Here is a 12,917-nt window from a genome sequence, read left to right as displayed (position 1 = left end):
CAATAAGCAATTCTCTTTCTATATGAGGAAAGTCATTTATCACATTTAAAAGTTCTACAGATTTCTTCCACAACTGTTATTCATAACAGCTAAACTTTTAAAACATCTTTCTGTAAGACTAGTACTAATGGAACATTCCTCTCACCAGTTCCAAAAATCTTTCCATATCTCCACCTCTTTCTCTCCCTTCCACACAGCTCCATCCTCCATCCAGTTGTTTACTAGCTACCATGTTCTTTTTTTTATTTACACATGCCTGAGTGTGCATTAACATTTTTAGTTCCACTTCATGAAGTGAGACGAGCTGCCACCATTACATGTTATCTTCATGGTGCTTTGCTTGAAAATTGTAAAATCTCACAATTTCTCAACTGATTAAGTCCTTTTTTAACTTATGTATTTTAAACATATCTGAACCACAACTGTATCCTGAATACTGAACCTACAGAACATGTAAAATAGTTCAGCTAGTTAAGCACAATTTTTAGTGAAGATGATTTGCCAGCAAAGGTTGGTCAATTGGTAGAGCCTCTACTACTAATGGCCAAAGAAAAAAGTTAAGCAAGTTTGGGCAGCACGGTTAGTAGTGGGAAGGGGATCAATCGTTCTATGATGTTGGCGCACTCTCCCTCGATAAGTCTTTGGACTCCCTGGAGGCATTACATAATAATCATCATCATCAAATTCCTGACATGTACCCTCAAGGGGTGTACAGGATATGATAGTACTACATGAAAAATTTACAACATTCCTAACTTCCTATGTACAATTTTCCTCCAAATCAGTCTGTTACTTGTCAAGACTCCAATATTATCATTATCAGATCTTATATTTGTAAATTTAGAGACACAAAAACAGACGTGTTGAACAGATTATTTTATTAATTACTAACAAAATAAAACTTGACGTTTCGACCTCTGTATCGAGGTCATCATCGGAAGAATACAAGTGTATAAGGAACCAAGCTACATGCTCATGCCCTGTATACCGGTAAACTAAATCTACGTAGATAATTAATCCTTTTCCCTAGCCTGACCCCTAGTGATAAAATAAAATAAAATAAATAAATAAAATAAAATAAAATAAAATAAATACAACTACAATAAACTGCTAAAGTCCTCATGTATTAATATTCATCTGGATAGTTCTGATTGTTATAAGATTTCTTTCAGTTGTTGTTGGATCTTACAAACACACACCAGGTTGTCTTCTTGTAGTGGGATTTTTCTATGGCTAGTTTAGGTTGTTATACAGGTTGTAGATGGGTCCTCCACATTCTTGAAATAATTAGGCCATCATTTTTGTTGAGATTTGGGTTGTGTTTGAGCATTTCACGACTCTTTAAATTTTCTCTAAAACCAGGTTTTGGTGCAGTGTAGGGACTTTGTATTTTTACCTAATTTATTTATTTATTAAAAAGTAAGTTATTAAATAGTAATTTATTAAAAAGGTGACATACCATTTGTCAACTCCTATAGGTAGAGATGACTTTGCTAATGCTTCTGCGTGGTATCTCCACATGGGCCTAGCTACCACTGAACCTCAATAAAGGTCAAAACTGGTCTGGGTAGTGGCCCTTCCCTTAATGCATAACATTAGACATATCTGCAAGGAGATGTGTTTTGCATTATGGGAGATACTGAGATAGGAGGGATGTTAGCTTGCTCCACCTTTGCAATGAGTTTCCCGTTGTTGTATCACCTTACCACAGTCCTGAAGATACTTTCAGGCGCAAACTTTGTTTGCTCACACTTGCATAAAGGATTAAACTAAATTTATTATAGTCTAACCAAGTGAAAAATAAACTTTCAACATTAAATACAGATCTTTGTTATATTCCCATGCTTTCCCAACTATTTGTCGTAAAGTGAAGATCTGATCCTGACAGCCTCTATTTGGCCTGAATCCAGCTTGTTCTTCACCAAACTTTTCTTCACACAATTCTTCTCAACCGTTTCTCAAGTATACTGGCATAAATCTTGCCACGAACACTCAGTAGGGAACTACTTGTGTAATTCTCACATTCAGTTTTATTTCCCTTTTTATATATGGGTACTATTAGAGCTCTATTCTAATCATCGGGAATTCGTCCCTCTGCCCAGGCTTTCTGAACTATGCAGTGCAGCCACTGTAAGATACCACCATACTTCAGCATTTCTGGTCGAATATCATCTAATCCTGCTGCTTTTCCACATTTCAAGCCTTTGATGGCTTTTTCTACTTCAAGTATGGATATGTACTCCTGAGTGCATGCCTGGTCAGTGTTTTTTTTTTTTTTTTTTTTTTTACCACTGTGCTATCACTGCTTGTTTCATTTAGCAATTTTTCGAAGTAATTATTCCATACTTCAAGGATATCTTTTTCTCCTGTTTTCATGTAACCTCTATCATCTCTAACTACTTTTACAGCACTCTTTCCTCCATTTCTAAGCTTCTTCAACAACCTCCAGAATATCTTACCACCTTCTTGATATTTATTTTCTATGTTCTTGCCAAAGTCCTCCCATGATTTTTGTTTAGCTAGTTTTACACAGTGTTAAGCTTTCTTACATTTGTCTCTGTATTCTCTAAGAGCACAAGCTGACTTATTTGCCAGTAACTTTTGATATGCTTTCTTCTTTTCCTTCACTGCCTCTTAAACTTCCTGTGTCCACCATGAAGTTTTGATTTTTCTATCCTTGCAGACAACCTCAACACTGCCTCTCTGGCTGAATCAATCAGGGTTTTCTTCAAGGCTTGCCACTGAATTTCCAAGGTTTGGTTCCTGTTCTCAAACTCTTTCATTTTTTCTTCAATAAACTTTGTGTATTTTAGTCTACAGTTCATATCTGAGAGCTGCTCAACTTTTATTCAACTTAAAATTTTCTTAGATGTTATTCTTTTCAATACGAAATTCAATTTTATCCTGCTCAAGACTAAATAGTGATCGCTTCCAATTTCAAATCCTCTGTACACTCTGGTGTCCTGCACCAGGGAGAAAACATCACTATCAACAATAACATAGTCAATGAGACTTTTCTTATTCCTTGCCTCTTCTCTCCATGTGAATTTGTGCACATTTTTATGTTGGAACATGGTGTTAGTAATAACCAGTGCATGTCCTGAATGTCCTGAGCAGAAATCCAACAGGTAATTGCCATTATTATTGGCTTTGCTCTTTTCTCCAAATTTTCCCAAAATATTTTTGTATGTCAGACAATCATTTCCAACTCTGCTATTTAGATCCCCAACAAGGACCAACTTTTCCTTTATCATTGTGTCAGTTGCTTTTTCTAAACCATCAAAAAATTCTGCCACTTCTACTTTAGTAGAACCTTCTGTGGGACCATAGGCACAAATAAGTCTCATTGTCCAATTCCCCATTCTGATATTTGCCCACATCACTCTATTTGAGACTGCCTGCCATTCAAGAAGATGAATCTCATATTTTGTGTTGAATACTATGGCTACTCCTTCTTTTCCTTGATTGTCATTTCCTGAATATAACATTTTGTATTTATTGTTCAGAAAGTTTTTGACCAATTTTTGTCTTTTTTGTTTCAGTCATCCCTATTATGTCGATCTGGTACTTATCTAATTCCTCCGCTAGCTCCATTTCTTTGCCATTCAGGCTTCTTATGTTGAAAGTACCAGTCTTTAACTCTGGCGATGTTGCAGGGTGTGTTTGCTTTCAGATTTGTTCCAGTAGCTGACTTTTCACTGTTCGCCCTGGTTCCCTGGCAAAAACAACAGGAGACTTGTTTAACTGGGCGACGCCCCAGCTGGCATGAAATTTTGTCATGTTGTACCATAATTTTCTATATTGGTTTAAGCCAATAAGAATACAATTTGGTCGGCTTATTCCCAAATTGCAGCCCATCCTCATTCGTTCAGTATCCAGGTAGATACCCAACAGGGCACCATGAGAACGTGAGGATTGGACATTACGTCAGAAGCCCTGGTCGGTTCTCCGCATTCCTTTAAAGGCTATGTGGAGGTCTCCTCTCAGTTATACAGCTTTGACCCTTAAGCACCCCGTTACATAATAATAATAACAATGACAAATTAAATATGAAAATAGACAACAGAATTAGTGAAGTTGGTATGGTAGGAAGTCAACTGAATAAATTTATATGGAATAAGATAGAAATTAATCAAAACACTAAAGTAGCTGTATAAAAGGCAGTGTTCAAACCAATTTCAACTTATGGATCTAAGAAATGAGTTAAAAATAAAACGCTTTATCAAAAACTGGAGACCTCTGATATGTGAGTTCTGAGAAAGCTTAACGAGTCAACAGATGGCATGAATAGCAGTATCACATTAAAAATGAGGATGTTAGGAAAGAACTTTTAATTGTTAGCATTCAGGAATGAGTAAGTAGAACTAATCTCATGTAGTATGGTCACTAAAATAGAATGGAAGAGGAAAGATTAGCAAAGAAGTGTTTATTGCCAGGTTGGCAGGTAAAAGACCCAGATGAAGACCAAGATGTAGATGGAGTAATACAGTAAAAAGTGGCTTTTAAAGATGGAAATATAAGATTTGATAACACTGCAGTCTTGACAGATATTGTTAATTGAAAATTAACAAAGTGTAATCTTTTCATGTAGTGCTATCATTCCTGTACATCCTTGAAGTTAAATATCAGGAATTTGGTGATGACTTATTCTGGAGAGTCTAATAAGCAAATCTAATACATTTACTTCATTAAAATTTACTGCTATACATAAACGCAATATATTTACAATGTACAACTGTATAAGATATAAACTAACAATAAATTGTGTGTCTTTCTACATAATATAAACGTATTAACAACAGAAGATAATTCAAAAAGAGTATTTATGTTTACACTGATTTACATAAACAAAATTTTGTAGAACATCTGTAAGCATATAGTGATTAGTCTACAAAGTGTTTTTAATAAAATATGAATATTCAGAATGTTGACGGTTATAACCAGTACAGTAACGAGGGTATGAAGCGCTTTGTGGCAAGTGATTAACTTGTGCCCTGTAACCCAAAAATGACAAAAAGTTTAAAAAATTTAAATGTAACAAGTTAAATTTTACTAAATGCAATATGTTAAATACTTACTATTAACCCTGTCAAAATGAGTTGCAATGTGTTGCAGAATTTGTATGTCTAAAACGACGTATTGCCGAAATTAAAAAATACAATATAAAATAGCGGACTTTTATATCTATTTATTTATTTTTAACGTTTTGCACCCCAAACCTAGTTGCGCCCGTGGTGGATGCCTCTTTCGCCATGCCCTCGTTATGGCGCTGGTTATAACATTTCATTTTCTGTTTGTTAGACATAATTATTTCCTATCTTAACTGCAGTCTCAAAATGTATTTATAGTTTTGTCACCCCCATTTCTCAATCCCACTCAACTTCAAGTAAAACATCTACTGTTTAATTCAATGCTATACTCAAAAATTTAAGGTAGGTCAAGAAGATAGTATATAAGGAAAGGAGATTCACCTGGCTTTTGCCAACCTTGTGTTAATATTTTTAATATTTCAAAGACATAATAGGCAGTAAAAGGGAAATTTAATTCCAAATTTCAAATATTTCTAATATAGAATATTACCCTAGGTATGCAAAGTAGACTATTAAAGGGGAAGTGACATCAGCTGTTCACTATGTAACTATTTCAACAACAGAATAAATACAGTCTTACTCAAAATGTGAACTTTTTTTTCCCCTGACCCACAGAAAATTCCCTATGGCATTTGAAATGAGGTATGTACAACACTAAGTAATTCTATGCAACTAAGTCTCGATAAGGGTGGTGCTAGTGTCCTTGGTGAATGTGGCGGTCGTGTTTAGTTAGGCTAAAAAAAGTGTTTTTAAATTTAAATATAGTGTGGCTTTTTGTCTCAAATTGTGCTGCAGTTGTGCATCAGTTAGATACAAGTGTCCTTCAGTAGTGTTATTGTTTGGAACTGTGTTGTATATATTGTGTTTTGCTGCCTTTTGTTTCAATACTTCAACGTGTAAAGATGACATCCAACAAGAAACGTACGTCAGCGGCACGCAGGACTTCTACACGAAAGGCGGGCGCAGCATTAGATTTTTTGCAATGATGCATTGCGGAAACTGCTACATGTATGCGCCAAAGAATGTGAAGGATCTGTGGTCGGTCTGGCTAAGTGAGAAGAATGAAAATGTCAACGTATGTAAGAAGTGTCGGGATAGGCTGGAGTGTTTAGGAATGGAAGCTGACATTGGGACCATAGCGGAAGAACTTCGGCAGGAGTTCATAAAAATGACCATCTTCTGCATGAGGAATTCAAAGTGCTCAGTAAGGAGATACTGGAAGTTAAAACTGAGTTTAATGTGTTAAACAGAAAAATTAGGACTATAGAGATTACTTTAGCTGAAGTAACTAGAACAGATTTACGTATATGGTGGAGTGTTTGGTGAATGATGCAGTAATAAATAGTATGGGAGTGATTGGGTAAGATATATAGTGATTCTATGATTAAGGGTACAGAGAGTGGTATGCATGAGGAGTGCTTGGCTGGTGGGATAATAGAAAGAGTGGCTTTAGCAATAAAGAGAAGGCATGAAGCAGAGAAGATGATAGTTATGGTGGGTACAAATGACCTGAGTGGTGGTATAAATCGGGTAAGAAAAGATTTAAGAACATTGTTAGATATTGTGAAGAGGAAAAGTGTCAATGGGAGGACAGCATGTGTGTGCTGCCTCATTTTGACAATTACAAGTTAAGTAGATGAGCGATGATAATGAATGATACGATTGCAAGAATGTGCAAAAAAAGAGGTCTGGAATTTGTTGATGTTTGGAGTGTGTTTGAAGGAAAAAAGACAGTTGCATGCTAGAGATGGGCTGCATCTGAACATGGAAGGACATAAGTGATTGAAGAAGTTACTGTTTTCTGAACAAGTTGAAGTAATTGGGCAGGGAAACTAATATTGAAAAGGTTGAGTGTAAGAGAGAGAAACTTTAGCACTGATTGTATATTTATTGATCCTCATTTGCAGAATAAAATGCAGAAGAGAGGGGATAAAAATCAGCATGGGATTACTGAAATTAGTGACAATATATCAGTTCTAAAGCCAGTACAAGATCTAGAGGGAATCTGCAATTTTTGTATACTAATGCAAGAAACATTCGAAATAAGAGAGAAGAATTTTTGGCATTAGTCAGTGCAATCTCTCCAAAAGTTGTAGGCATCAGTGAAACTTGGCTGTCAGTAGAAGATGTGATCACTGGAATTGAATGTGATGGGTACAGTATTTTCAGGGAGGATAGAGAAGATAGAACAGGGGGAGGAGTACTGTTGATGATAGCTGATGTGTTGCAGCCAAAGAAAGTAGTATATCAAGATGATAGACATGTGAATGAGAGTTCATTTGAGGCGGTCTGGTGTGAAATAGTGACCAATGCAACCAAATATACAGTTGGATGCTGCTATAGGCCAGGGAGTACAGGGGGAAATATTGAATTCATGCATCAGCAACTTAGTGCAATGAGTGAAGGCTTAGTGATTATTATGGGGGATTTTAATTATAGTGATACAAATTGGAAAGAGGAAATATCACGTAACAAAAAGGAAATGGAATTCATACATCTTCTATGAGATAATTACTTGAAACAACACATAAATTGAAGGGACACATGGTGTGAGAGTGTTGGACTTGGTTATTGGTTCAGAGGATATATGCATAAGTAAGGTGTCCTCGTTACCTCCAATTGGTGAAAGCGATCATGTGGTATTGACTTGGGAGGTTGCAAAATCTGTGGATTTTTCTGTTAAGAAGGGGTATATACGGAACTACAGGTTAGGCAATTATAACAAGCTTCGGAGTGAGCTTGCAGCCATCCCATGGCAGAACATATTGCAGGGGAAAGATGTTAGCAGTGCATGGGATAAAATCAGTGGGTATCTGAAGAAAGCAATATCAGATTGTGTCCCCGTGGTCAGGAAGTCAAACAAGGCAGATGTTAGATGGATGAGCAGTAGTATCAAGCTTGACCTGCAAAAAAAGAAAATGTTATGGAGAATTTACAAGGAGAAAGGCGATCAGTACATCCATGAGCAGTACAAGGCTCAAGCTAGGAAGGTTACCAGCATAGTAAGAAAAGCTAAATCAGATTATGAGAAGACCTTAGCAAAAAAAGAGATCAAGGGTAATCCTAAAGAGTTCTTCCGCTATGTGGCAAGTAAACGGAAGAATGACTTTGGAAGGATAACTTTAGTGGGTGCTGATTGTATTGAGGTGACAAAATCAGATGTAATAGTCGAGTTACTGAGTGATCACTTTTCAAACGTCTATCACCCAAGTGAGGATATCTCTGTACCTGTAGCAATATCTAATGGGAGAATTGAAGCTAAGAAATCAGAGGTATTTAATATATTGCAAAATTTAAATATAAACACTGCTGTAGGCGTAGATGGAATATCAGCTCAGGTGTTGCATGAATGTGCAAATGAATTGTCAACCCCTCTTACTTGGATATTTAATTTAAGTTTGAACTCTGGTATGATCCCTAGGGAGTGGAAGTTAGGCAAAGTGGTTCCTTTCCATAAGGGTGGCTCTAAAGGTTGGCCAGCAAAGGTTGGTCGACTGGTAGAGCCTCTACTACTAATGGCTCGTAAAAAGTTAAGCAAGTTTGAGTGCGGTTAGTAGCTGCAAGGGCCAATCATTTGATGCTGTTGGCACACTCTCCCTCGATGAGTCTTTGGACTCCCTGGAGGTATCACATAATAATAAAATTGCAGTAGTTAATTAGAGACCAATCACCATCTCAGGAGTAGTGGTAAAAGTATTGGAAAAGTTGGTTAAAGACAAAATTCAAGAATGGGTGGATCAGGATATGAGACTCTATAGAGGCCAACATGGATTTGTTTAAGATAGATCCTGCCTTAGCAATCTATTAACTTTTCATAATAGAATGACATCTGAGTTGGACAAAGGAACTGGCAACATAGTGATTATTCTGGATTTTGCTAAGGCTTTTGACAGGATACCCCCATGGAACACTGTTACGCAAATTGGAGCAGATGGGAATGGATACTAAATTAGTGATATGGATAGGAGAATGGCTCAGGGAGAGATACCAGAAGGTGGTGTATGGAGGAGCCGAGTCCAGGATGAGGCAGGTGACCAGTGGTGTGCCTCAGGGCTCTGTGCTTGGGCCATTGTTGTTTAATTTGCATATAAATGATATAACTTACAGGGAGATATTCAGTTGTTTGCTGATGATGCAAAGTTGGGTAGTGCAATAAAAAATCAAGCTGATGTAAGTTTGAAGGATGATTTAAATAAGCTGGTAGAATGGGCAAAAGGTAATGGATGTCAGTTTAATGTGGAAAAGTGTAACGTCATACATTTTGGGATTAAAAGATTACCAGCTGTGTACTATATTGATGGAACAGTACTCCAAGAGATTGATGAGGCTAGGGACTTAAGGGTGTTGGTAGATAGGGAGATGAAGTTCAGGGGACACATTGCTAAGGTGTCCAAGATTGCACATAGGATTACTTGGTTGTTGAGGAACACACTGACATCCAGAGATAAAGAGGTTATTATTCCCCTTTATAAAGCGTTGGTACTTCCACATTTGGATTACTGTGCTCAGGTCTGGTCACCTGGATTCCTTGGAGATGAGGAGGCTGTGGAGAGGGTTCAGAGAAGAGTGACTAAGTTGGTAAGTGATGTAAAAAATGCTCCCTACATTGATAAATTGATAGCTTGTGGATTGCAGAGGTTGGTTGATAGGCTGAGAAGAGGGGATATGATAGAAACATTGAAATTACTGAAAGTTTTTTATAGGATTGATGCAGGGGAAATGTTTCAGCTGTGTGATAGTGATGGAAGAACAAGAGGTCATCCCTGGAAATTAAAGAAGGGTGTGGTTAACAAGGGTGACAGAACAGAACAAGGTTTTTTGCCTGGAGGGTGGTGAATGAGTGCAATTCATTGCCTGGCTTAGTTGTGAGCTCTTCGTCTGTAAATGAATTCAAGAAGGGATACGACAGATATTGTTTTGCTAGTTTGGGTCTTCCGCAATGAGTCTACTGACTCCATGGAGATACCCGTAATAATAATAATAATAATAATAATTTAGAAGGAAATTTAAAGGTTATGGTCACAGAAATGAAGAAATTTAAATGTGTCTAAATTTAAATAAAATTTAGACACATTTAAAGTAGAAATACTACATGTTAAATATGTTTGGAATACTACATGTTAAATATGGAGGAGCAGAGTACAGGATGAGGCAGGTGATCAGTGGTGTGCCTCAGGGCTCTGTGCTTGGGCCATTGTTGTTTAATTTGCATATAAATGATATAACTTACAGGGAGATATTCAGTTGTTTGCTGAGGATGCAAAGTTGGGCAGTGCAATAAAAAATCAAGCTGATGTTGTAAGTTTGCAGGATGATTTAAATAAGCTGGTAGAATGGGCAAAAGGTAATGGATGTCAGTCCATTACCTTTTGCCCATTCTACCAGCAAAATAATCAAAAAACTGCAAATTTTCAAACCTTTCTGTTAAAAGTGTAACTTTCTTTGTTACACTTAATTTGTATAATTGATTTGAATTATTTTCATACAGCATCTCTGCATTGCTTGATATGGAAAGTGGTATCATGAAGTTATGCAAATCTCATAAGGAAATAAATTTACTGTGAAAATACTAGAAAATAACAATAAAACTATCATTTCATTATAAATTAAAGCTTTACATTTCATCATTAACCTTGATGTTGAGTGGAGGTTGCTTCAGATCATTCTCTGATGTAATGAGCAGTGCTTTTCCATCCATTTTGTGCTGATCACAGAAAAGTCCAACATATTCTTCAAAACCATTATCTTCCAGCCAGCATGCGACATCTTCAATTGTCCAATTTTCAACACTATCCATTTTCATTACTATTCTTTATAAAAAATAAAAAAGAAAGTTTAGACATTATCTTCTCTATTTAACAAGTTGCAAGAAATAAATATTATAACAAAAGAAATTCAAGCAAATGAAAGATGCCATTAATTTACTTTCCAACATCTAGAATTCAAATAAATGACTACTTGGAAAAGTTTTTTTTTTTTTTTTTTTAATGAAAGTTTAAATTTATATGATAATGATGATTTAACCCTTCAGTCACATCCAACTCTTGTAAACTTTGTAGGCAAGGTTCTTGCCACAAAGGGTGTCTGGTGAGATTCTTACAGGGTAGTTCACCATTGCTTTCCCCAACCCCCCATTTTATCTTGGCTTGGGATCGACATATGGCTGACAAATCAGACCTATGGCTTGCATGCGAGTATTCATGGCTGTAATCCATCTGTGTTCACAAGGCCAGTCTGCCATTCTGAAGGATGAAAAACCTGAGTTTCTGGGTGGAAAAATCCTCTACCTCCATATGATACCGGCTAACTCACCTTTAGCAGAAAGAGACCAGATAAAGGTTCCTCACATCATGGACCCCTGGTCTTTCTGACCAAAGAGCTTCATCTATACTGTTTGAGCTACAAAGGTTCTTAGATTTATATACTATTCCTAAATTCCAATCCTTATGATTTTTCTCAAATTACTCTACAAGAATTGTAGAGTGATAAAGAGGCTAGACAATTTTTTGTACTTAACTTTTTGTTTGAAAAAAAAAAATTCTTTATCTCAATTAAGTACATATTAATGTAAATATATAAATATTCTGGAGGGGAAAAAAAAAAAAAGTTTAATTTCCAGAAATTTAAAAATATATTTTTGCATGTTACATATAACCTTTGTAATATGTAACATTGAGTCTTTTTTTAGATGCCATTAAATGTTATCACAATGTCTATACACAAATCAGATTTGCATCATTATTGGCTGTACAACAATTCTTTTGAGTTTATCAAAAGGGTGTTTAAGTAACTATACCACATGAGATTAACTCTGCTCACATGTTACCAAATATTAAAAATGTCAATTACATTCTAATATTATTATTATTATTACTTGACACCTCAAGGGAGGGCACCAACTCTCCGTTTCCACCACTCAATCCACCAACTACCAGCTTTACTTATTCTCTTGACTATTTCCATATTTAATTTTTCACATGTTCACCAAATATTTTATTGTGTCAAAATATTTCACTTGTTCTATAGGTTTCCCATTCAAGATGAGTTGATGTTTTCAGTGTTCCTATCTAATTTCACAGTTTTTAACTTTTTATCTTGATTTTCATGTTAAATTTATTACAATAGCTTCCTTAACTAATGAGAATACCTGAGGATCCAATTGTCCTGATGAGTAAGGCGATCAAAAAGTTTCAGTAAATACAATCTTTAGAGAAATGTACTGCAAGAGTGTAAAAAAAAAAGGGAGGGGAAGATATGCATATTTCCTCATATTTTTTTAATATATATAGTGAATGTAATGAGAATTGGTGAATATTGAAAGTGGGAAAAAATAAAATAAATAAAAACATTCATTTGACTTTGTGTATGGAGACTATGTTTGTTAACGATAATTAGATTTCTTTAAACTAACAAAAAAACCCAACAAGTTTTTTGTAAGTTGTCAGCCTTACATCAGTGATACAAGACTGTGTGTGCATGTGTGCGTAAAACTAGAAAGAATAACTACACAACAGATGTATTCCAGATTTGCAGTTTGTTAGAATCTTGATGTAAAGAATGTGGGAAATGGAAACATGGACTGAGATCAGCCTTTCACACAACAAATATAGGTCACCAAGTATTTTTGCTAAAAAAAAAAAAAAATGCTATATGCTGCTCATCACTGTTTAATAACAACATTTAAAGAAGTCTCAGAAATTCTCCATACCCAACACAGTATAACAAAAACAAAGGTTTAATTCTACACCACGTTTTATCAGCAATGATAAAATCAAATTTGATCTAAATATCTAACAACCACAAATCCAGAATTTAACAAGCATTACG

The 12,917-nt window shown here is 35.8% G+C and overlaps 1 protein-coding gene across 2 annotated transcripts in view; it reads right to left on the bottom strand.

Moving 5' to 3' along the window:
- Positions 1-12,917, bottom strand: part of LOC150104283 (sphingomyelin synthase-related protein 1-like) — a 195,494-nt gene that overhangs the window by 167,537 nt on the left and 15,040 nt on the right. The window contains exon 2 of one of the 2 annotated variants that reach the window (XM_090396887.1): positions 10,709-10,900. Coding sequence is in view for 1 of the 2 variants with exons in the window: in XM_090396886.1 (XP_090253012.1) it covers positions 10,723-10,893 (171 nt within the window). In the remaining variant the exon portion in view is untranslated. The remainder of the gene's footprint in view (positions 1-10,708; positions 10,901-12,917) is intronic. The other variant, XM_090396886.1, reaches the window with a different exon arrangement.

The sequence above is a fragment of the Typopeltis vanoorti genome, chromosome 8 (genome assembly GCF_054136105.1).
Source record: "Typopeltis vanoorti isolate ZY-2024b chromosome 8, IOZ_Tvanoo_1.0, whole genome shotgun sequence".
Taxonomy (NCBI): Eukaryota; Metazoa; Arthropoda; class Arachnida; order Uropygi; family Thelyphonidae; genus Typopeltis; species Typopeltis vanoorti.
This window is presented reverse-complemented; position numbering and strand designations above follow the sequence as displayed.